General features: G+C 45.3%; 1 protein-coding gene across 1 annotated transcript in view; it reads left to right on the forward strand.

The window, feature by feature from the left end:
- The window catches only part of LOC146811282 (uncharacterized), a 117,037-nt gene extending 91,068 nt beyond the window's left edge, over nt 1–25,969 (forward strand). The window contains exons 13-18 of the mRNA XM_085618354.1: nt 9,267–9,361; nt 12,960–13,114; nt 13,309–13,492; nt 15,169–15,281; nt 17,954–18,047; nt 22,986–25,969. Of these exons, the coding sequence (XP_085474480.1) occupies nt 9,267–9,361; nt 12,960–13,114; nt 13,309–13,492; nt 15,169–15,281; nt 17,954–18,047; nt 22,986–23,084 (740 nt within the window). The 3' untranslated portion in view covers nt 23,085–25,969. The remainder of the gene's footprint in view (nt 1–9,266; nt 9,362–12,959; nt 13,115–13,308; nt 13,493–15,168; nt 15,282–17,953; nt 18,048–22,985) is intronic.
- The last annotated feature ends 258 nt before the right edge of the window (nt 25,970–26,227 follow it).

The following is a 26,227-nucleotide window of genomic DNA, read 5'->3' on the forward strand; positions in this document are numbered from 1 at the left end:
TGTAGAGTGTATTGGCATAGAGTGCAGTGGCGTAGAGTGCAGTGTTGCAGAGTGGTGTAGAGTATAGTGTCGTAGAGTAGAGTTGTGCAAAATAGATTGGTGTGGCCTAGACTGGAGTGGTGTACAGTGCAGTGGTGTAGAGTAGAGTGGCAAAGAATGTATTGGCATTGAGTACAGTGGTACAGGGTAGAGCAGCGAGGCGTAGCATGAAGTGGCATACAGTTCAGTGGCATAGAGGGGAGTGGTGCAGAGTGCAGTGGCGTGGAGTGATGTTGAATGCAGTGGTGCATAGTGTGGTGCTGCAGAGTAGAGAAGAGTAGTATAGAATGGAGTATGCATGGTATGATAGTGAACTGCCATTACTGACAACACATTTTCAATTGAAATCACCATTACATTTGCACAGACATACAGTTTTCCTAATAAACGTTTACAGTGCACAAATGAAAATGTATGGCAATTGCATCACCTAGTGTAATGATTTGTTTTTATCATATAACGTATTTGTTACCAACACACTTCAGAAATAACAAAAATTGTGCTTAATTCTGATATATTCTGAAATACTTATTCAGTTCATTTAAAATGCTCTCATATGCTAGAAAAAACCTCTTTCCTACCACCAGTTTCCAGCAAGATTTTCACATGAATCCTCTCACTATGAAGTCAGAGAAAGAAAAGTAAGCAAGTGCCCTCCGGAGACAGCGCATGACATTTGACCTTGGTCTTTGAATGCACTGCAAATGTGACAAGATAAGAACAAGATTTAAAGACCTGTTTACAAAAAGGGAGTACATGGAAGAATGTAGTAAACACGGTTTAGGCAATGGGAGGGACAAACTGAACCTAGAGAGCCTAAAGCAAAGAAAGCCAGCAAATAGAAAGCCAGACAATGTGAATTACAAACCACAATGACAATGGTAATCAACAGGCAGCATGCATTCCTATGACAACTTTCTGAAAGTCCCCAAGATATCTTTAACAACCCCCTATGGATGCCCTGAGGGGTAAATGGGAAGGGGATCTGGGTAGGCCCATTCCTGAGACGACGTGGGCGCAGCTGGTGCGGCGGGCCTGGAAGGGCACGCGCAATGCCAGATTCCAACTGGTCCAATTCTATACCTTACACAGGGCTTACTTAACTCCGGTTAAACTCCTGCAGTACTTCGGAGGCTCCCAATCGCCGTGTCCTTGGTGCAGAGTGGAGGGTGCTGATTTTGGTCACATGTTTTGGTCCTGTGTGGGACTGGGCTCTTATTGGGTAGATGTGGTGGCGTGCCTGAATCAAGTGACGGAGCGAGAGCTGGAGGCGGAGATGGGGACTTGCCTGTTGTTGTGGTTTCCGCACACCCCCAAAACCAAAATTACAAGCAAGTTTTACGATCTAGGATTGATAATGGGGAAGAGGGAGCTCACTATGCACTGGAAAGCTAGATCTGGGCCGAGCTTTCGGAGATGGAAGGCGAGCTTCTTGTCCTGGGCGGGGAGCGAAGGGACGCTGCGCCTGCAGATGGCCAGACGCACGTCTAATGACAAAGCGCTGGAGGCGGCGCGGGCGTGTGGAGCTCTGGTGGAAGGGCTTATATCCTTGGAGGAGTTGAATGAGGAGGATAGGGATCCTGTGGACGGGGATGGGAGTGTGGAACCCGGGGTGGGGCCCCCTGGGGCGACTGGGGAGACCGCCCTGAATAGGACCATTTAGGTACACCTGTGGAGGACTCAGCGTTTGCACAATGTATTGGTAACTGTCGAATAGTCGTGGTGGGCGGCTGGAATCTGGATGGGGGGCGGGGGGGGGGGGGGGGCTCCAGTCTCTTGAGAACAGTGGACAGGCTCGTTTGATTGCCCTGGGCTCGGATTTCCTGGACCCCGGGTCCCTCCCAGCAGCAGTGAAGGAGGGGTTGACGCGGGCACACTGACAGGGGGGGTGGGGGCAGAGAGGGCGGAGGGTTGGGACATTAGGGAGGAAACGCGAGAAGTTCGGATTTCTCCTGATATATACATTGAGGATTGAGTCCTTTATTTTTCTCTGTTGTTGGTTTCACTGCACTGATGGAAAAATTTAATAAAAATATTTCAAAAAAAAAAAAAAGATATCTTTAACAACCCAGACAGTTGCGCTGTCTAGTAGGCTGCGACCTAAATAAAAAGGTTATAGAGAGAGCAGCTGGCATGGGGAGCAGGAGGGGAGACACAATAGTACCTGAATCCCGTAGGGAGCAGCAGATGAGCACTGATTTAGTTGAATTAATCTGTACTTGGTCCCTGCTCCACAGCAAGCATCGGAAGTGACTTTGCAGCTGCACTGGCCGAGTGAGATGCTGCAAAGAATAGTTACGCTGAAGCAGACAAATAGTAAGCACTTGGCAGGTTCCAAGCCCATTTTGTAAACAATAGTGACTCGCAAGCGATATGCATGCTCTATTGCATGCTCTCACAGACTTCACCCTAAGAAAAGCTCCATGACTGAGGCAGCCAGCACTGGCCACTTCATAGTGCTTTTTTTATGTCTTGTCACCGTCTTCTGATTGCTTCAGGTGTGTTAAGGTCCTCCCGCCACTGGTGCTGTGGTGCTGTTTTTATTTGGTTTCGTGCTTCTCCCTCTCCTCCCTTCCTTGTCCATGTTGCACCTTCCACTTTCACCATTCGTGTAGCTTGTTATACCAACCCACGCCCCCCATCCCTGTTTGTCTTACTCTCCCATCCCCGTCTGAGTTGCTTGTTATCCCTTTGACCAGGCCAGAGTTAGCTGAGATAGTGCCCTGGGTGAAATAAAATGTGGCTCCCTTGTTTCTCCTCATCTCCTCTCACGCCAAGCTTTTCACTCTAACCTATCCGAGCATGTACCAAGAGTTACTCTTATATTCAGTGCTTAGCTTGTAAAAAAAAATAGAGTTGCCCAAAGGCCGTGGACCATTTTTGCCACTCAAATTGCCCACTTTCACCACTGGGCCACCATCACCCTGCCCACTGTCTCCAGTGCTAGCACCCGGCCTACTTGGAATCAATAACCACGGTTGAACATACCAAATAGGTTCCGGTGGGTGATTTAACGCAAGAAATGGGTAATGGTAAATGGTAAATATCACAGCACAGCTGTCACATAGATGGTTAAAAAATCCAGAGGTTGTGAAGGGAGATTAAGGAAATACTTTAGTACTTTTTTGGTGTTCCAAGAAAGATCCTATGAGATGAGGGAAAGAGATGTGGCCCGGGGATAATACTGCCAACTTTTGAACTGGAGAACCAGGTTTCAATCCCTGTTTTGGCTCTTTATCCTGTGATTCTGGGTAAATCACTTACTATCCCGATGCCCGACAAATGAATCTACCCTTGCGTAATGTGATGCTTGTTTAAAGCGCTGTAATGTCTAGGGCCCAAGTTTGCGCTAAAGAGATTTTTTTTAATTACATTTCTCAGGGTTATAGGGTTATTGCTAGGCATTTTTTTCACTTCATGTTTTTTCCAGAGTGGACATCTCACAATCTCTTGCTGTAGACAGGAGCCGTCACCAGTAAATGAAAAACAATGCTCTCCCCTTTCAAAATATTTATTTATTAAATTAGATCACTTTCCAGTAGTCCTAGGACTCTATTAGTGAATGAGCCCTGGGCATTTTACAAAACGTTCTGATCTACCAAACATTGAATTTGAAAATACTCTTACATTATTCAACAGAAGCTTTTGTATTTGGCCTAGGGGTGGAAGGGGCTCATCCGCATCTATAAAACTGTTAGGACTTCAGAATAGTGAGTGAAATAGCTGACTAAGTTGAGTACCACAGCTTCAATCACTGGCATAGCCAACTCATCTATTCATCGTTCTGGGGGCGATAACATGTGTACCAAATAATTGTATCTTTTCCTAACTCTCCCTCTCCCCGTTCTCTCTCCTTTCTCTCTGAGACAAAATTAAGAATGTAAGATGCAGAATCCATGCTGCAGTTTGCTTAGTTTATGTACAGACAGAAGAGCACCCTGGCCCTTCAACTCTTTTGTCACAAAGCTTCTGCTTCATGGCAGTGGAGAAGGGTTCCAAACCCCTACAAGGCTGTATAAATAAAAACAAGCATTGAAAATGCAATAGGTCTCGCCTTTCATTAAGTTAAAGCTATTTGCTTTGCTATACAATACCATTAGCTAAGCAAATGGCTTTAACTTAATCAAAGGCGAGACCTATTGCATTTTCAATACAATACTTGTCATTATGACAGTTGCAATACACAATAATCCTGTCTGAAATGAAAAACTGCGGTCACAGAATGTACATTACATGGGAGTAAATGTGCAGCTCCACTTAGGCATCACAAGTGCTCTTTGGTAGGACCAATAACACTGACAGTGCTGAATGACAGGCACTGTGATATCACAAGTGCTCTGGGGCAGGACCAATAACACTGACAGTGCTGAATGACAGGCACTGTGACATCACAAGTGCTCTGGGGCAGGACCAATAACACTGACAGTGCTGAATGACATGCACTGTGACATCACAAGTGCTCTGGGGCAGGACCAATAACACTGACAGTGCTGAATGACAGGCACTGTGACATCACAAGTGCTCTGGAGCAGGACCAATAACACTGACAGTGCTGAATGACAGGCACTGTGACATCACAAGTGCTCTGGGGCAGGACCAATAACACTGACAGTGCTGAATGACAGGCACTGTGACATCACAAGTGCTCTGGGGCAGGACCAATGACACTGACAGTGTTGAATAGTTTATCGAGAAACAGTGGAGCAGTGCCATCTGGTGGCCTAAAAACCTGCAGGGCTTCATAGAGGATGACCAAATGTGGTGGGCTCTGTGTTTTAAATGGAATGATACAGTCGAACCGAAGTAAACACTCGAGCAGCCCCCAAGTTTGTCCGGACACAAACCTGCTAAGGGAATGGCTGAAACACGTTTTCGCCCCCAACACTCGGGCTTGCATTTAATCGCTCCGACAATAAAATAAACGTTCCTCTTACAATAAACTGCCACAAAGCCATATAACCATTAAATTGAGCTCCCCCAGAGACGGATAACATGAACAGATGAAATTACCACCAAGCGCTGCAATAGACTAAACATAAATGTGCATTACCGTGCGAGGCTGCTGCAATTATCGCCGCATGGACACTTGCCTAAAATTGTGGGCGAGTCAATCGAGGGCAGGAAAGCATTGCCATGACGACACAGAATATGTAACCAAATCTCGGTAAAGTAACTGACCTGGATGGGGATTAAACCTGCAACCTTGTTGTTAATAGCATCACACTGTAACCAACTGAGCTAACAGGCCCGAACTAGTAATGAAACAAAACATTTGAATTTGGTTCAAATCTCCGTTAACATGTGAGAAAAGCATTATTACATTCTTCATTGAAAATGCTGCTGTATAATATCAAGATTGTCACCTCAGTCAGCGTTGTGGCGGCTGGTACGGGCCTACCGACGCCGTGAACATGCACCTTCTCCATTGTAGCAGGCGGCCTGGACATTGCTGCTTGACTCACCTCGTGCAAAAACGGCCCCCGCTGCACAACTGGAGGCCTGCATCTGCCATCCGGTGCACCGCGATCAGCCATTCGAGCCCCATTGTTACAACTCTTTTGCGCTGGCCCCCAATCGGAGCAACATCAAAGCGCCAGCCCCCACGGCGAACCCGGAGGCCTGAATCTGCCATCCATTGCAACGCGGCAGGAGAAGGCAGCCCCTTCCCCCCATTGCACAGCACGTCTGGAGAGCACACAGAGCGTGTTAGCGCTGCGTGTATCTGGAGAGCACAGGGCGCGATTGTGCTTCGTGTATCTAGCGGGCACACCGAGGGGTATTAGCAATGCGTGTTTTTAGACAACACAGAGAGGCGTCCACGCTACATGTATCTGGAGAGCACAGATTAGCGCGTGTATCGGGTGACCGCACAGTAAGAAAAGAAAATAGTGTTTAGCTGCTTATTAGGAGACACTGTCTTCCGCCGCCAGTAACAGATGCAATCCCGGTGGGCGGGGCCAAAAGCGGAAAGGGTGGTAACCAGGAGGGACTAAAAAGCCTCCTGGACAATCATAACACCCGGTTTTGCATAATTGGTGACGCACAATGACACGCCCCAATGCAAAACACGGGCGGAGCAGAAAGCGAGCTTCTGGAATCGTATCGATTCCAAAAAGCCCTTGCTTGGCGAGTGCAACGCATGCGCGCTGCTAACGCCAGGCGAGACCTAAAAAAGGGGCGTGACATTGGCTCAGGAGTGCAACAGTGCGCATTAATCACAATGTTCACAGGACCCTGTAGACTGTGCAGTTTTGGTTTTTAAAGGATACATAAAACCTGTGGCAGCACCATGAGGCAGCGGTCTGGGTCACTTACTGTTTATTTACATTGTTTTGTTGGTTCCCGGGTATGGTGGTGGTGTTCTCCTGCTGATCTGTTACTACTCCACTGCTTGGCAATAGTGTCCTGCGTGCCCTTGTAGGCCACCAGAACAATACATCCAAAGAGGCCTGTCCATGTAGCAAGTCAGAGTTTTCCTATCTTCGAATGCATGAGGAAGAACAGGAGCATTGCGTCACGGCTGCTCATTCTTTGCATATGTGGGTCCTTGCGAGTGGTGACTCTCAGAGCTTCTGCCACTGCTGACCTTATCTGCGGCCTGCTCATTGCTGGTGGCGTTAGTGGGGGGGGGGTTATGTGCTCAGGGGTCAGATGACCTCCATGCCCTCACCTAAATTGCCTATTCAGGTGTAAATTAGGATTAAAAGGTTCTAGAAGGGGCTGCCCAGAATGTGATAATGAGGTGAAAGGAAGGCAGACTATACAAGGTAATTTATGCAACACCTGGAGCAAATGGACTAGCACAGGCACCCTTGAAACAAAATTAATGTTTTAAAGTACGTTTCTGGGCAAGTTTGGTGTGCCCCTCTACAATTAGGCACCTCGGGACAGTGCTAAATGCCAGCCCTGCCTCTGACCCTTCCCCCATGTTGTTTCTTATCCTTCCCACCCCCATCCATCTTGCTTCTTATCCTGCCCCTGTCCCTGTTTCTCCTTCCCCCCTACCAACCAATAGAAAGAGAAGCATTGGCATAGCCAATAGGTCTCGCTTTTGGGACCTTATAAGTATTTAGGTATGCAGCACAATATCCCTGGTGCAACAACATCAACTGTTGCATGGCTAAACACTTATAAGGTCCCAAAAGCGAGACCTATTGGCTATGCCAATGCTTGTTTTTTATAGTTGTATGAGGGAAATTTCAGCTTAGTGATCCATGAATGTTCAGCAATTCAATGGTGATAAAACTAAAATTGCGTGCAATCCTTGCGAAAGCTTCCTTCTGGTGTTTAGCCAATATTGGGAACTTTGGCTTTTGGGCGAATGAAGATCTGCCACTAATAAGTAAAGTAAATAAGGTGTCATCCTCTTGCTTCTCCATATTGAGTGATACAAAAAATTCTACCACTTCTTCCGGCTCAGACGCGACCTCTGGTAGTACAGTTCACCATCTTAAGTAAGCTAGACTATTGTTTCGCACTTTTTTTAGGTTCTCCAGATTATATTTTGAAGCAGCATTATAGAATTCGAAACTGCCGCTGCCAGATTAGCATTACAATGTCCAAGTCACTCCTCTGCATCGGAGGCCTTAAGACACTGCATTGGTTGCCTCTTTCAACAAGCAGGAAGTGGGATAAGGGAGGGGGTGGCAAATGGTGTGCACTTTCGCGGCCGCTTTGATGTTCTCAGTGGCCGCGCGGCTCACTGAGAACATCAGAGCGGCCGCAAAATGATCACGCAGGCTGCCAAATGGTGCACGCGCCCGGCGCACATGCACTGTAGTTGGCGGCCTGAAAGCACTAGTTTGCACTTTCAAATCCCCCGTTTAGAAAAGCTCTCGCGAGAGCAGCGCTAAAGCGCTGGCTCAGGCGTGACCTAAAAAAGCACCATGACAAGGACAGTCCTGCCCGCTTCATATCCCTTTTTAGGTCAAGCGCAAGCACTGCTCTGCGAGTCATGCTGTATTCAGGTAGGGACTTGAAGCTCCGCCCACACTCCACTCATATTTTTCATTGGCTTGTTTCATTGTCCACTGTAAACTGTGGCTGTTCATTGGTCAATAGGCTTAGTAGTTCCTCCTTGGTACCGCCTTGTCTCATTTTGTAGCTTCCCACGGCGCAACCCCTATTACGTGTGTTGTTACTCGGTAGGCTTTAATTACAAACTCCAAGCACTATTTTCTCACACAGCTTTGTCCTGCCTGCACACACTCTCTCCTAACGTTTTTCTTTTATAGCATGGGCGCAGAGGTTTCGAATTTGCGAGAGTTTAAGCTATTAATTGGCATTGTAAATGACATTGCATTTTATATATCGGTTTCAAAAACAACATATAAATAAAAGGCATTGTCATTTACAATGCCAATAGCTCAAACTCTCGTAAATGCGAGACCTCTTGCATTGCAAATGCTTGTTTTTCTAACCGTCATGTTCGTGCTCCACCCTCCCGTGCTCCACCCCAACACGATTCGCAAAGCCAATATCTCACCCATAGGCAAGACATATTGGCTTTGCCAATGCTTGTTGCTAGGGTGTCTAGTTAGCCCGGAGTATCGCCACCCGAAGGACAAAAGCCTGTTACACACTGAACTGGCTCGCTCACGTGCTCACCCAGCATATCTATACGAGGACTGCTTGAGGATGGAATCCAAGGGAGTCAGAAACCATGCATTTATTTCGGGTTTTGTATGTGCAGCCTTTTGGACTCAGCTGTACCAAAGGGATGTTTCTATAGTTAAGATCAGGAGTGAAAATAAATACATATACGACACCTAGATGGCGCCCTAGGAGAAGCAAGATACTTGTCTGCTCAGCCAGCCTCATTATCCGACGCGGCGAGTGAGGCGCTAACATCCCAAGGACGCTGCCAGTGACGCACTAACATTCCAAGGCAGTTGCGTCACTTGGCGCTGAGGGGGGCACAGACACAACACGGGGCTGCTGTGGTCTGGACACCGACCTTACAGGACACGACACAGACAACATCTAGATAAGAGTTTGCACAACCACAAGCTTAAGCAGATGGAACACATAGCATCTATGTTAGTACATTCTTTCTCTCACCCCCTCTATTTCCTTTTCTCTGGCATCCTTGTGTCTGTCACCTTCTCACTCCCTCCCTCCTTCGCGCGCCTTCTCGTCTGTTTGTCCCTCTCTTTCTCATTTCCCATTACCCTTTCCGTGCCGCGTCCTTTGGCTTTCTCCTCATGCTTTCATTCCTCCTTCGCCAGGTCTCGTCTGCAGGAAGCTCCTGTGCGGTCACTCTCACACAGTCTCAGGGCTGGCGCTGGTGGGCCTGGAGAGCGGATATGGCGCAGTCTACCTGGTGGGTACAGCAGGCATTTTCGGATCTGGACTCCTTTAAAGTAATGTTATCACCCGGGCCACTGGACTTAGGCGATTGTGCAGCCCTGGCGTTTTCTTCATAACCTGCAGCCCTAGCATTTTCTTCATAGTCGTGGATTTAACTCAGTTGCCACATAACCAACAATCTTCTGCATCATTATCAATTCAATTCAATTCAATTCAAAGTATGCTTTATTCGAATATCATTCATAAAAGCAAAAATACAATTACAATTTCTTACATGATTAAGAATAAGATTAAGATTAAATTATGATCAGAAGATCAAATACAAAGCATACATGTACAGTTTTTGTCTTATATAAGACCCTATAAACGTACTGTTCTTTTGTCGGTAAATCATTATCAGATTTAAACAAAAACAAATTTTGCTTCAGCTGAAACGAATTAAAAGTTGCTGAATAAAGCTCTGCAAAATTAAACGTGTGACTTTTCAGCTGCTGATTGTTGTGTGAAGATGTAAAACTAGTACTAATCACTCACTCAATCAATCAATCAATCAATCAATTAGGGGTTTGTAGAGCGTCTGCTTCACCCACGAAGGTCTCGAGGCGCTGTGGGTTCCTGCTGCTGGATTATGCTGCCTGTACTAATGAGGTGAAACTTTTGCTTTGTATTAATGTGGGTTACAATGCAAACCAGTGCAATAATACTGCCACATAATGTGCCATATTCTCCGACATAAACTGTTGCGTAATGTAATCACACTGTGGCGCAGCACAGAGCCGGGCGCCTATTTCAGGCATCTGCATGGCGTAAAGTGAATTCATTTAACACAATATTTCTCAGAGTTAGTGCTTTATTTTCAGACCACACAGCTCAGAAACAGAAAGATGCAAACTATACTCATCGTTTCCGAACTATACTCTCTTAAAATAAAGCACTTGCTCTGAGAAATACCGGGTTAAAGGAATTCACTTCACACCCTGCAAACACGTAAAACAGGCGCTGCTCCAGAAAAGCTCAAAATTATATGACTTCTGGACCCATAATGTGCCTTTCCATTGCCACATACTTTCAGTGGTCTTGCTTATCACTAAACTGATGTGAGTTGCAATAAATGCCCGCTGTTCTGTTTTTTTTTTTTGATGGAACATTCTCACCAAATTGATCTGCTTTGCAAAGAATGAACGTCCTGATTAAAGACTGCTTTATAGTGACTATCTCTTAGACCTGGCACCTTGGCGTGGGTCTCCCTTCCATTTTTTGCTGTTGCCTCATGTGTTTTTGCTGGTGTTAGATGCTTTGGGCACTGTGCCACTGCTATCCAGTGCCACAGTGCAAGTGCTCCCTATTGTAAATTGATGTATGGATTAGTGATTCCATGATTGACTGATTTGGTTTACTTGTCAGACCCTAGTACAGTGCACCAGGAGTGCCCAGGCTGGTAATCCAAATGCTGCTAGTGGGCTTGCAGCACTGGTTGTGCCACCCACACAAGCAGCCTGTAAAAGTGTGTCTAAGGTTTGGCATTGCAGAGCCTGCGTCCAGTCTGGTACTGCCATGCTGACTGGGCAAGTGCACCCACTTGCCAGTCCCTAAACCTTCCCTTTTCTTCATATCAGACACCCCTATGGTAGGCCCAAGGGCAGGGTGCATTGTAAGTATAAGGTAGGACATGCCCTGGTGTGTGTGGCATGTCCTAATAGTGATTTACAGCCATTTTCGTTTTTCACTATTGCAAGGCTAACTGTTCCCCATAGGCCAGAATGGGCAGTTTGATTATTACATCTTATAATCCTAACTGACTCGGGGAACTAGGTAGAAATTTGAGTTTAGTATGCCTGAACTCAGAATGATAAAATGCATCTTTTAGTGAAGTTGGTTTTAACATTCTGTGTTTGAAAATACCACTTTTAGAAAGTAGGTATTTTCTTGTCTAACCATCCAAGCCTGCCTCTGCTAGGTTGTGTATTCCTTGTCTGGAGTTTGAGTGACAGGGGGATTCCAGGAGACAGGGTGAGTCAGCACAGGACTGAATAGAGAGATCTGCATGCAGATGGGTGGGAGGAGTTGCACCTGGGACCTGAATAGGGCTGGGCTTTCCCTCCACAATTCTGGCTCCACCTCCTGTGGTGCGTCTGATGTCTCTGCCCTGCACTGTGAAAGGAAAGGAGTCATGTCAACAAAGTGCTCCAGGACTGACCAGAGCTGGTGTGGATTAGGCAAAGGCCTCTCTGCCTTCAGAGAACAGAGAGAAACTGTGTATAAAAAGGGGGACGCAGACCCCAGAACTTTAGATCACTTTTGGGAAACAAGAAGAAACCTTTGCTGAGGAGAGGAACAAGAGGAACTGGGGAGTGACTATCCCTAAGCTAGAGGGATTGGCATGCAGTAGTTGCCTGACTACCAAAGAAAGGAGAGAGGAACTTTGTGTGTACTTTCATCAACTTGTGAAGGATCTCCAAGGGCTTGAGAGAGAGCTTGCCTCCTGCTGAAGTCTCAGGGACAACAGACTTCACCCACGAGCTCCCCAAGAGTTCTTTGGAAGTGCCTGCAGTTGTAATGGGTTTTCTGAGGGGCTGCATGTCGCAAGGAGCTGGAAGCGCGACTCACGAGCAAGAAGCGTGTCGCAGGGTCTGTCGCAGCTCGCATTGTTGCCGAAGCATCTCGCATCGCCGGAGAAGAGGATCGACGTTGCATCAGATGCCGCCGCATCACCGGGAAGCGTGTCGCAGGGCATGTCGCGGCTCACATCGTTGCCAAAGCATCTCACATCGCCGGAGAAGAGGATCGACGTCGCATCAGACGCTGTCGCATCGCCGGGAAGCGTGTCGCAGGGCCTGTCGCGGCTCGCATCGTTGCCGAAGCATCTCGCATCGCCGGAGAAGAGGATCGACATCCCATCAGACGCCGCCGCATCACCGGGAAGCGTGTCGCAGGGCCTGTCGCGGTCGCATCAAGAAGAAGACGCCATCTTTGTCGCATTGTACCGGATCTTCATCGCATCACGGTGTTGCATGCCGCATCGCCACGGAAGCGCAGTAAGAAACCGACGCATCACCTCCCCTCGCAAAGAAGAACCGACACATCCCCTACGCATCAGTAGGGACCCGACGCATCACCGTTCTTGCATGTAAGGAACCGACGCATCACCTTCCCTGCAACACTTTCGTTATATAGCGTTACGCATCTTAAGGTACATTGAACTCAAAGTGTCGCATTTTAACATCAAAAGAGAACTAAGCTAATTCTACCATTCTAAGTACAGTATTGTGGATTTTTGTCATTTATGGTCTTGTGTTAAATCTATATAAAGAATACTTATTTTTATAATACAACTTGTGTGGTGTCCATCTGTAGTGTTGTCACTTGGTTACTGTATGTGTTCACAAATGCTTTACACACTGCCTCTGAGATAAGCCTGTCTGTTCGTGCCAAGCTACTAAGGAGGTGAGCAGGGGTTATTTTAGGAGTGTACCCCCTTACCCTGACTAGACGCAAGGGCCCCTATTTGGACAAAGGTACCTACCTCTGCCAACTAGAGACCCCCAAATCTAACACTATCCTAACAGGGAAGTGTCCTGCTCTGGGATGACAGTGTTTCTTCTTCCCAGTAGCTGAGTGGTGGATGGGATTGCAGACTGTGCCTCTGGGACCTGGGGAGCTGCACCCTGAAGGACTCCTTCTCGAACCCAGAGGAGGACAGCTGGAGTGAGGCGAAGGAGGTGGCATGTGAAGGCTCCATCTTAGACCTAGCATACTCTCCGGAGAGGTGAGTATCCAAATTCCCACATAGTTCCTGCCTTCTGTTTGCTAGCATGGAGTTATGGGCCTCGCGTAGCGGCAGAAAGAGGAGATAACAGAGATTGGACCGTATTATAGATGGCATGGATGGATAAATGAACGGATGAATGGAGGGATGGATGCCTCTGTTCACTGTGTTCCCCTCTCCTCTCTCTTACACAGAAGGCTTTTTGCCTACTCTTCCAGTGATGGTCAGGTGTACATTCGCCGCTTTGGCCTAGTCAGTTCTGAGATGACCCTGGTAGGGGTGCTCCAAGGACATGAGGCTGACGTCACGGCCATCTTGTGGCATTCGAGGCGCGAGGCGTGGATCAGTGGCTCAGAAGATGGAACCATCCGTATCTGGGTAGGTGTCAGTAGGGGAAGGATCTATAACCAAGGGGTGGGCTCTCAGCATCAGTCCTACATGCTCTTGTTTAACCTACATGACCCTAGCCATGACCCCATTCCAAACTAACCTTTATGCCATCGGTCCCCACCTAATGCTCTGTGATCCAGTCTTAAACTATATGACCCTAGGCGACCTTAGTGCACACTCTATGGCTCACTGTAGCCCCAGCTGAGCGTACCTGATCACCCCCCTAACTCGATCAGACTCCCCGACTATCTAAAAATCCCATTTGTCTATAACTTTGTTCTCTGTCTCTCGCCCTGTCTCATGCTTACCCGCACTTTGTCTGACCTTAGCTCAACTCTATCTAACCTTGTCTATGACTCTAGGCCGGATGCTGTCTGACCGTGTGACCCAGCCCCTGATCTAGTCTAGGATGACATCTCCGACTCTTTTGCAGACCCCTTTTCTGATTCTATGAGCTTGTACGACCCTAACACTGATTCTCTTGGCCCTATCTGATTCAGCTTGGCCCTAATTAGTCCTAGCATGATTGATTCACGTGGGCTGCCAGCCACAGATAACTTTTCTCAATCTTCACAGAGCCTAAGAGCATCCTGGGATTTTATTAAGCAAAGTCAAGCATTGCAGGCCACCCTGCCATGTCATTTTTGTAATTGCAGTCCTCGAACAGACACTATTTCATCACTTATGGAATTTTGTCCATAGAGGCAGAGGCCTGACAAGGCTTCAGACACCCGTCTGGAGACACAACTTACAGTCGTTCTGCAGATAGCACCACCGAGATGCAGTGGCAGTATTGGATAGGCTGTCTGACACAGAACCTGTCATCCTACGCGGCGGTGAAGGAGAAACAGAATCTGTGGCGGACAGCTGCCCTAGAAAGCAAGACTGCGTGTGGACGGCTGTCCTCACTCCCCCGCCATTTCGAGTTTACTAATTCAATAAACTCGGTTTCTCTCCAAAGGCGAGAGACCTCACTTGAGGTGTTTTACTTCGTTTCCAAATTGGGAGGAAGAAGGTTCTATACCTAGGAACTTATGTGGTGAGAAGTCCTGAGGAAAGCCGGGTGATTATTTAGAGCTGGCTGAAACATGTCGACATTTGTGCAGAGTGGGGGAGTTGGAGCCTCATTATAAGCTCTCCAACCTACCACCCACATTTTTTGGTTTTTAATCCATTCTGGGCACCTAATATTAAATTTGAAATAAGGATTTCCCGGGATCGGTTTTATATCACTGACTATCACTGGTTCTGCACCTTTACTCACTTTTGGTTCCACTTATATTGTGTGTTGTATTGTCTTCCCCTCCCTTATTGCTCCACCTCCAGCGGTTGGCTGGCGCGGAGGTGTAGTAGCAGCCCTATGATGAAGCATGACACAGCTTGCTGTGTGTGAGGGCAGTTTTACTAAATTGGTGGATTTTCCCTCCTTCCCCCCCCACACTCATGGTTCTTCACGCAATTTCGTTTTTAACCCTCTTCTTTTTGTGATATTACAGAACCTGACATTGCATGACTCTATATAGCACTAACCCTACACTTGGACCTATCGCTGACACTATTTGAATCTCAGTAACTCTGGTGTCGGCGCCCTCTGAAGCTCGCCAGCCGTAGCACTGGCCCTATCGCCTGGCCGTTTCCTGATGTTCTGCTTTGTGTGTCTCCAGGATGGGAACAGCTCACAGTGCCAGAGGGTTCTGAACACACAAGGCCCAGTCACCTGCCTGTGCATCGATCAAGTGAATGGCAGCATTATCGCAGGAATCCATGACACTATCAGGTAAGGCTCATAAAGACAACGCACAACAGAGATCATGGTCTCACATAGGATGGCAGAACCATGCCGGAGTCTAGCTCATCTCATGGGGAGCAATGAGGAGAGTCTCAGCCTCCATGTTTACCGGGCCAGGAAGCACCTGATGCTCATCCCTAACTAAGATCACAAGATGCTTTCATGCTGCTGGGACACAGGTTTTCCAGTCCTGGGCTTTTCCTTTACAGATCATTATTTTAAAAATCACCAGGTTATTTTTGCTTTAATTGAACAGATGCAAGGTGACGACTCCTAGAATGCATTTCTCTGTTAAGAAAATGCCCCGGCCTGGAAATAAGGTGTCCTGGTTACATAGAGCCAACTGGTATGGCTTTACTTATTTCTGCTAGAGTCTACTGTTCATGTCTCAACTCTCCACAGGATGGAACTCCCTTACTCAGCCTCCTCATAACCAGGAGGTGATACCATCCTTGTTCAGTTAGTCAAATTTGGGAAACCAGGCTATGTTCCTTTACAGCCCAGTAGAGTGCAGAATTTCTTCTCCACCTAATATACTCCCTACATAAGAAACCTTCCTTAATTTTTCTCTTTGCTGCCCACAGTGGAAGAGTGACCAGATGACACTATGTCAAGGGACCACAATGGTTTACTTAAGGTTGTAATCTCGCTCCTAATCATCACGGACTCCATATTTCCAACCTGGGCTTTTCACTTACAAATCATTGTTATTAAGTATGCTAATATGTATGTATGTGTGTATGCATGTAGTATTTTTGTTAAGCACAAGCGGTCAAGGGCAAAGATATAGTACCAGAGTGATGAAGGGGGAGCTGGGTTCTGTTAGCAGACGTATACTGTTACTGCAGCTTCATCATTTATAACTCTTTAAAGAGGTTTGTCTTCAGTTATTTCCTAAAATGGAGTACGGTTGGAGCAGTCCTAATGGATTTGGGGATGCTGTTACTGCTCATGAGTGTATAAAAGGAGAAGACTTGTTGTCTTGTTTTCTCCTTTTTTCACCTCTTCATCTCCTGTCTGATAGTGTGCTGGATGTAGGTGCGCAGGGAGCAACCAGAGACTGTGTGTTTGATTTAGTGATACAGGTCGCGGTGCCAGTATGATGGCTTTTTAGATATTATAGAGGGTTTTGAAGATGATGTGGGAGATGGAGCCAGGGTTGTTCATTCAGGTAGGGGTAGTGTAGTCATTTTTCTTAAGGTCCTTAAGGAGACTTGCCTGACGCATCAAGGATGACCTTAGAGGGGCCAGTTTGGAGCCTGGTACACCCTGCAACAGAGTAGCTGCCATTATCCATATGCAAAAATAGTCAAGCAGGAAGTTGATTCTGTGTTTGATTGTCTTGAAGAGCATTCTGCTTTGGGAAGCTGCCTTGTTGATGGTGCTGGTTAAGTACTTAGCTTGGCTGATTTGATGAGTTGTCTACATGTCGTATGGAGGGACTTAACTAGTGTAAGATCATTTGGAGTTTTATTTCTTCACATCTGTTAATGGAGTGTTTGTTTGTCTTTGGGAAATACCAAGGCACTTGCATGTTACAGTTTTATTTTGGGTGTTTATTTGGTATTTCCGAAATGTGTTGAATTAATTTGAAATGTACTGATCTTAGATGTGCCAGTTGCAGGGTGAGTCTGAGCCATAGGTTGTTAATAGAGAAACATTTGAAAGTTCTGAAGATTTGTCGTTCTCTTTTGGGTGAACTCAGTTTGTTGGTTGGATACATTTTAAGTAAAAATCTCTTCACAAACGTACCATTAGTTGAAGAACTATCTTATAAAACGTTGTTTTTTCAGGAAAATTCTTCTAGAAAATATTTTGGGCAAAAAACTTCACATGCAACTATTTTTGAAGTTTTTAAAACCTTGAAGCCTTTGAAAAGTGTGGAGTTTTTGAACTTCAGAATACTTTTCGGGTGGAATTTAAATATCACCCACTACGATTTGACTGCTCTCTTTTTCTTTGCATTTCAATACTTGCATTTTTACATTCAATATGGGAAAATAAAAAATGAACTGCAAGTACTAGAAAGTAAAGAAAAACAGGCTTGGACAAGCTAATGATGCATGATGTGAAACAACCTGAGAGGCGTGCTAATAGTAATGGTCTTACCGCGTGCCTGTATACCCAACCCGCAGATAGTATCTAGCCTGCTTCCGCCTCTAAGCTTCCCGGAAGAAGGCCGCCTCTTTACCCTTTGCAGGAAGTACCAATCCTGCCTGAGCCCCTGTCTGCCCTGCAGATGGTACCCCTGTCTGCCTCCTGCAGGGAGTAGCCCTCCTGCCTCAGCCTCTGTGTGGCCTGCAGGAGGCAGATTCAATACTCCATACAGGGGAAGTTGTTGTACTCCCTAAAAGTGGGACCCTTCTAGCCTCCGCCCCTATACTCCATACAGGAAGCAGCCTGACATTGTGCCCTCAATCTGCACCCTTATTGTCCAAGTCAAAAGGACCTCATGTTCTGCATCCTGGGCGTTCCTTATACACATGAGTTTTTTCAGGTTTTATTTACTTACCTGGTTCAAATAAAGTAAAACCAGACCACTACTCCCATATTACACTGATTTGTTCAATGAAATCCAAGTAATGTGGTGTTGGCGCGATGGCGTATGGAGTGATCTGGAATCCCGAGGTCCACTGATGTAACTGCTTTTGTCTCCACAGAGTGTACGATGCAGAATCTCTTCTTCAAGTTCAAACTAACCTGGGACACAAAGACTGTGTCCAGTCTGTCATCCATATACCCGAACTGAAGCAGGTATTTTGTGGTGGGAGGGAGGTGCTTGTGGGTCCTGCATGTGGCTGTGTCTGTGTCAATTCATGAATTTATGGTGTTGCCTTGGGGACTCCACATTACCAGGACATCTTGTTTCCGCTCCCGTGTTTACATTTTGTCTCAATTTCCACTTCGATGACCATAATGTTTTAACGGGGGAAAACACTTTATTGGAGAAGAATACAACGTAATAATGTGTTCATACATGTAGTCCAATTTACAAAGAAATTGTATGAGTAAGTGTAACTTGCTCTTGCAGTACTCCTGGTTTACTCATGAATTTCACGAGTAACGTAGGAGTGTTTGTGGCTTTCTCCTGGAATTCCGGAGTACTAAAAGAATGAGCTGCAGCAAAATATTAGTGCATGGGGTGGAGGTTTGTCACTGGTTCTTTTCACAGTTTTGGGTCATGCCAAACCTTCAAAATGTTCTTTGTAGACCTTCTTCTCAGTGATTGGAGGCTCACATGAATAACACTGTAAAGACCAGCATAACAGATTTGCAGGTTTGGAGTCTGGGGTATCAAATGAAACAAACTTAGTGGCAGAAAGAAACAAAGGGAAATTATGAACATAGGGAAACAAATTGGAAACAAGTGCAAAGAGAGGGTGCAACATAGAACGTAAAGAAGAGGTAAGGAGGGGAGAAAGTTGGAGAGAAAGGGATGGGTATGGTGAAGAAAGAAGGAAGGAAACCAGGAAAAAAGAAGGATGAGAGAGAGAGATGGAAGAGACAGAGGGAATGCTGAAGAAAGAAAGGGGAAGGAATAAAGAATGGAGGAAAGAGCAAAAGATAGAAATTATGAAACAAGGAAGAAGAATACAGTGAAAAAGGAAAAAAGAATGGAAGTGAGGAAGCAAGGAAAAGTCAATAAACTGTGTAGTGGAGGGAGTTAGGACAGACAGATGAAGGAAGAAAACGAAGGAAAATACAGCGAAAGCAAGAATGAAAGAGAGGAAAAAAAAGCAAAGGAAGAAAGCGTGAGATCAAAGAAGAAGATAGTAAGATGATGTACACCCACTTCCCCTAGCATACTGACGGCCATGTAATAAGGCAGTAATCATAGGCATATCTTCAGCATTCTTGCCATTATCTTAGCCAACTTGAGCATTGTGGTTCAAGGTCTGATTTATGGTGACTACCCACAACTTCTCGCGAACATCCTGGCTTAAGCCGTGGATCTCCTCAATTCATCCACTTATTATGAGAGGCCCACAAAATGGGTTGCTACCTTCTCACCCCTGAAGACATCATTAACTCAATTGGTGAGGAATTAATTACCACACTATTGCAACTTCTACCTGTAGGTTCCACTAAGAAATGAGGAACTACTGGGGAAATCAGTAATTCCAGCTCAGATTCCCCTAGTAATCCATTATTTTGGCCTACACTCTCACCTGGAGATGTTGTCTACTTTTAGCATCCAAAACCTAACTAGCTCCACAGTGTTCCTGAAAATCCTATAATTCCAATAGGGTCAATAACTGCCAGTATCTGCCCCATTGGAATAAAGTGGCCACTCGTAATGAGGGCCTGAATAGCTGCCAATATTTTACGGTGTGCCTCCTGGCATGTACATGGGCATGTGAGGCAGATTCGGTTTGTGTGGGGCAAGAGTACATGTCAACCTTTTATGAAAATGTCAAGTTGGTATTCGGGCACTAAAATTGTGAGTTTCTTAAATTAAAAGCTGATATTTTGCAGACAGAAAGTTACTGTACAAAATGAACAATCTTTTGTTGTGTTGGAAATTTTAAGAAAGATGGCGTATACCTCTTGAAAATACCAAACTACATTACGACAGTGGTCAAAGCGCCTCGAAATCTTATTGTGTTTTCACCTATTTTTAGATCAATATTCCCTCTGCTTTGTCCTTGTCGGTATCATTATCTTCTCTGTCCTGTTGTCTCTGTCCTACCTGGGTCCTTGCGGACTGTCCCCCAACTGGAATATTCATTGTTCCTCTGCCCAGGGGCCTGTATCTCCCGTCAATGTTTAAGTGTATCCCCGGCCCCCGAATGAGTGTTCATTTCGCCCTGTCTGGCAGATTAGGCCCCTAGTCCCATTGTTATGTCTTGTCTGTCCCAGAGTCTGTCTTCTTTTTGCTCCAGGCTATGTCTTTCCAGTCGCTGTGGTACTGTCCCCCTAGCTCAGTGTCAGTGGCAATACCACCTTCCCGTCCCTTCTGCTAATGTTTTGCATGTCCCAACGTTGAAGTCTTCCCAACCATATTGTTGGGGTTTCTCCCGCACAAGCATCCGTTTTCCCTTTCCAGTATCTGTGTACCCAATCCCGGTGTCTGCATCCTCTTTGTTTAGGCAACATTGTCTCCCCTTTGCAAGTTTGTTTCCATTGTTCTAGTGCCTTCTCTGCATCTATACTGTACCACAGATTATGTTTCCTCTGTCCCTGTGCCAGGTCTTCCCAGCCCTGCTGGCTGTGTTTTACTTGTCCCAGTGTCTACTTGTGCAAGTGTCTTCTCTATGCCAGTATAAGTGCCTTCCCTACCGTTTACTCATATAGTATATATGGAATAAAGTACCCCTGCCATACATTATCAGAATATGACAAGTCACCGAGGAGTTTCATGACCATATTATTATGAGCATTATGTTTTTCCCTTTTAGATATTCCCCCTTCTTAAATTGTATGTGTTGGTTATTTAGGAATAAATATTGAAGCACATGATGCACATTTATTCATGAAATTATTAAGTCTGCTTGAATGCATTCATTTTGTATGAGTCAAATTCTCTCTTCTTGTGATTGTTTAAATAGTAAACAAAGTTTCATGGAAGCTGATAACATTACTTCTTGTTTATTGTTTTTAAAACAAAGGCATGGTTCTATTGAATGTAAATAAATTAAAAAGGTGCCAAGGCATTTTCTGCTAATTGTTTATTCTGAAAAGTCCAACAATGATCAGATGTTACAAAAACGAACACTAGGCGTGAGAGGGAGAGCGGAACTTCATACCATAGACCGGGACAGAGGCCATACAGAACGTATCACCTTCCTTTGCTGAAGGTTACAGGGAGGCGCATGTAGCCTTCACTTGACGGGCTTATCGGTCTGCTAGCTGGTGCAGACGACAAAAGCAGTCGTGTAATTTTTCTGAACATTTGTTATTTGTTTAGACCAGGTAGGCTGGTGTGGTCCATCTTTCAAAACCGAGTTAGGGCCATTTCATTGATGCTAAGAAGAGGAGGGGATTGTTAAGTATTGACATAAAGAAAGAATTAAGATTTTACAAATATGATACAATACTATTTGCTATTCTCATTTCTGGTGAATTTTGCTGCTACTATATTGTTTACATTCACTAGTTATTATTCATTTAGAGTGCACCAGGATAGGTTTCTGATTTAAAAAATACATCTTTGAAATGTATATTTCCTAGTCTTGTCTCTTAGTTTTGTGTGACTTTCCATATTGAAAAAGGGGTCGAGTTCCACAAATTTTCCCTGTGATATCTCATAGGATCTTTGTTACCTGAAATGCATCTCATTCAGATATTACTCAGTGGGATGCGGGGTATTTGCAGTGCAGTTCGCTTTCTGATATAAGCTGACACATTGACTAAGTCCTTGTAGCCAAGGGGTCTTCAAAGCCTATTACCTGTGCCATGTTCTGGAAGAAAGATCCAGAAAGCTTATCAACATAGAGGCACAACACTGAAGCCGTAGCTCCTTTATAAAGTCATGGGACTTCTTGGTGACTTGCAATATCCATTTAATATACAGCAGAGGGTATTGTATTCCTTATAATGCATGGACACACCATCACCCTTCCAGCAAACCACTTAAATCCTTTGGGCCTTGCTCTCTCGTGTTCATTGCAGACAACAAGAAAAAATCAGGATTTGTAGAGTGAAATTAAACAGACCAAAAAGCAGTTAGTAATGTTTGTGAACACATATTAGAATCAGTTTAACGTGCCAGATTTTAAAACAATTGTACTTCAAAATATGTGGAAACATGCAGAGATCCTGTCTTTACTATTGTGACGTATAGTGTAAAAATATATGTTGCCATAAATATCTCCTTTTTGATGATCAATTTATCTTTCTACAAAACAATATCAGAAGAAGGAAAAGTGAGTTCCTAATTTCCTTGTTTAAACTGCATCTGTAATTATACTCCTTGACTTGCCTTTCATCTTGGCTTCTTGCTTTTGAAGTCAACTGTAATAACTTATTACAGTTGAGCAGCTACGTAATTTCTTTATTACATGTGATTAGAGATGTCACAAGTCGCCTATAATAAGGAAATTAGAGACAGACTTTTTTATACAGGGATTAAAGACTCCCATGTATTCTTACCACAATCAATAATAAACATAATTGAATCAGTCAGCCACCTAAGAAGCAATTATAAGGCAACACTGGAGAATAGGAGTGATGGCTCTCAATGGTCGTCCCTCCTGCATCCATTTTCCACCCCTTCCTTATTTTCTCCTTTCTCATGCTTGTCCTCATTTCTGTCTTTGTGCAGCATTTCCTTTATTTGTATCTCTCACTATTCTTTTTTACATCCTGGTCTTGTTATTTCTTCCTCCTTTGTCCTCTAACCTCCTCAAACTTTGATTGTCTCCTCTTTCCGACAGACCATACTGTCTCTCCATAACTCACTCCTGTTAGTTCTCTACCCATTTTTCAGCTAAACTTTCTTCACCCTCCATCTATGTTTTATTTTCCTACTATCTCTAAACCTTTCGTTTTTACCTTTTCTCTCATTCTCCTTCTTTAAACCCTCTTTGTCCTCCCTTCACTCTTTCCCTTTCAGCCTCCCTTCCCTGTTCCACTCTTCCTTACTTTTCCCTTCTATAGTCTGCCCTCCCTTTACCTTCCTTCCCCTTTCCTTATCCTTCTCTTCCGCTAGCATTACTGCCCCTCTAATATTTTCTCTCTTTCCCTATTCAGTATGTATCGGCCTCCTGGGACTGCAGCATCAGGCTCTGGAACGCCTACAACTGCCCCCCCTCCAAAGCCCTGGTGGCCACATCCATGAGAACATTATGACATCCTTGCTGTCTTCAACCTCAAAATCCCACCACTGAATGAACCACGAAGGACAGCAATACAGTGGATAAAAGAAGAGAAATGACTCAACGGCACAAGTCTGCAGTCAAAGGTCCACCAAGGGCTGGAATCTCCAACCTAAAGTCTGTGCGCCGGGTCTATCGTGTGCAAGGGTCCCTCAGTCTGTAGTTGAGTCTTGACTGTTGGGGAATCAATCACCAGAACAGAAATCGTCAACCCCACCAAGGGATGGAATCTCCAACCTAACGTCTGTGCGCCGGGTCTATCATGTGCAAGGGTCCCTCAGTCTGTAGTTGAGTCTTGACTGTTGGGGAATCAATCACCAGAACAGAAATCGTCAACCCCACCAAGGGCTGGAATCTCCAACCTAACGTCTGTGTGCCGGGTCTATCGTGTGCAAGTGTCCCTCAGTCTGTAGTTGAGTCTTGACTGTTGGGGAATCAATCACCAGAACAGAAATCGTCAACCTTTTGTCCTGTGAACCACCTAAACAAAATCTTTCAAAGCAATATGGCAAAAATAGGGGGGGGGCATTGTGGAGGGCAAGGAGTGAGGGTTAAGAGGTCATTTCAGGGGAACCTTTTCTGTAGCTTATAATCCACGCTAAATGTGAGATCTATAAAAGAGGAAATATATCACACAAAAACAGAAATATACCAAAAAAACACTACTCCCCATAATTAGGGTGTTGTGAGCCTGTTACAATTCTGGGTGCCAATGCAACTGCTACACTAATCAGAGGAGCAGCCCTGAGTAGCAGGCTGTCTCCTCTGCCTCTCCCAGCCCTTCCCCACCATACCACCATCACTCCAATCGTGAAACAAACTCTTTGTCCCTTTCAGAAAAAATGAACTCCCAAGCGTTACCCAACTCTTTCAGCATTAATGCCAACATGAAAAATGAACCCCATGCCGCTTTTGTAAAGTAAGACAGTAATAGTTGTGAGCACACCACACCCCATGACCCCAGTGCCACTGCACCTGCTTCACAAATGCTAGCTACTGCCTCAGAAAGCAGGAGTCTCCTCTGCCCTTTGTTAGAAACCGGACCCCTACCTTTTCTCACCCCCCTCTCTGCCATCTCTCTGAGGCCAGTCTCAGTGGTCTTCTCTGCTTCAATTTTCTTCTGGCTTGAGCCATTGCTACGAGGCTCAACGCAACCTAGCACAACAAGAGTGCACTGGGCCCTACTGCAAGCAATGAAGGCTAATAAACCAGCCTAATTGGAGTTTAATTCACCCATCACACCCTGAGGCCCCGGTGCCCCTGCACCTGCAGCACCAATGATACCTACAGCACTTCTGAGCAGGCTGTCTATTCTGCCCAGTCTGAGGCCCAAAACAGACGGTCTGCCCGTCTGTGTAAATAGAAAAGGCCCACATTTCTCCCCACACCAAGGGTGACCTAATGCTGGTAAGGAAAATAGGCACCCACCTCCTAATAAAACAGCCATCAGTGGGGTACAGTGGCCCCCTCACTACTCTGCCCTAGTGGCAGCTACACTAATGGCAGTGATGGCCCTTTAAAAAAAAAAGAACTGGCCCCAATACTTCTCTATCTTCCCCAAGGCATCCCTCTGAGGAGGCTGTTAAGTCCATTTGTAAATGAAAAAAATAGCCCACACATAGAGCCCCCTCTTCTTGGTCATATCTTTGAGGCTATGCATAGATGTCACTCCTTTCCTCTTTCTCCTGCTACATTACTCTGAGGCCACAGAGGTCTGGATGATCAGGTCTCTGTGTGTGCATGCGACTGCTCGTCTCCTTCCTGGCATTGACCCCACAAGACTCCCTTGAGAGAAAATCTGCTATGAGGTCTAAGAGGGCAGTGCCTTTCGGGACCGACATGCTTGTGCTTGTTTACATTTTACAGAAACAGTTCACATACGTTTTGATAAAAAAATATCTCTGAATGGTTAATGTGGCTCTTGATGGGCTTCTGGATAAGAGGGAAGGAAGGGTCTGACGGGACCTTGCAGCACTATAAATGCACAACACTGTGTGAATCAGGATTCAATTCTGTGACTCTGTGCTCACACACACAGATACCTGCAGTGATTAACCAATTGAGGTTTCATAACGTAAAAGAGTGCTTTTCCCACCGCTTAGTTTAACTTGAAATTATTTTTAATTTAAGGTTATTGCATTTTTATATAAAGTTACTTTAAAGTGAAAAAAAGGCAATCAAAGAACATTTGGGTCTTTTTAGCTACGTCTTTGACCCACCACCATGGCGCAGATCACAATTCCCACACTTCAACCTCTGCTTATAAATGGAGACAGCCCGGAAACATGCCAAAAAAGCCAAATTGTGCTTCTAAGCCATCTTCATGTGCAAGTACCTATTGTGGCATTTGCGCCCCCCTGTGAATACCGCCACAGACCACCAGGGCGGCGCGCCCAAAGATTTGAAGACCTGTGCACAGGGGTTGCTGTCCCAAGCTTGGAGTTGGACGTGGCTTTAGAGTCCATCCAGAAAAGCCTCATCAAGTTCAGCTCTTCGAGATGTGATCCCTTGATCTGCTTCTTTATTTACTTCTCCTCAGCTGACAGCCCAACTGGTGCCCCTATGAAAGTTGACATTATTTTCATTTCACGCGGTGATCCATTCCTTGATCTTTTTTGCAAGTCACATATGGCTTTTCCTATCAGAGACTAAACTGTGTGTGTGCAAGGCCCAAAGAGTGCGTGTGCAGAGCGTCCACCTGGCTAACTCCATCCAAGTCGACTACTAATTTGCTCCTCTCAAAATATGGCAATAACTCAAGACCAGGGAGTACACCACGGTTTTGGTAAATACATTCTTACATTGCAAAACCACTGGATTACAGAGGTGATCTAAAAAACCAACACTGAACATTGAAACTTTTTAACCTACATTTCGTTTTAAGATTTGTTTGTAACAAAGGTCTATTTTTTAATAATAAAAAATGCCATTTGTGTAATCTTTTTATCTTTTTATTTTGCATACCAGCCTGAAACCATAGCAGCTTTTGTTTTTTTTAAAGTGTGTATACGTATGCCCCCCATGCCTATGTTTCATGAGTGGTTCACTGTAACTATGTTCCTTAGGCATTCAGGGGCAGCTGCGTGAGAGTGAATGGACTGTGTCGCAACTGCCCTA

This window comes from Triturus cristatus, chromosome 7 (assembly GCF_964204655.1).
Source record: "Triturus cristatus chromosome 7, aTriCri1.1, whole genome shotgun sequence".
NCBI lineage: Eukaryota > Metazoa > Chordata > Amphibia > Caudata > Salamandridae > Triturus > Triturus cristatus.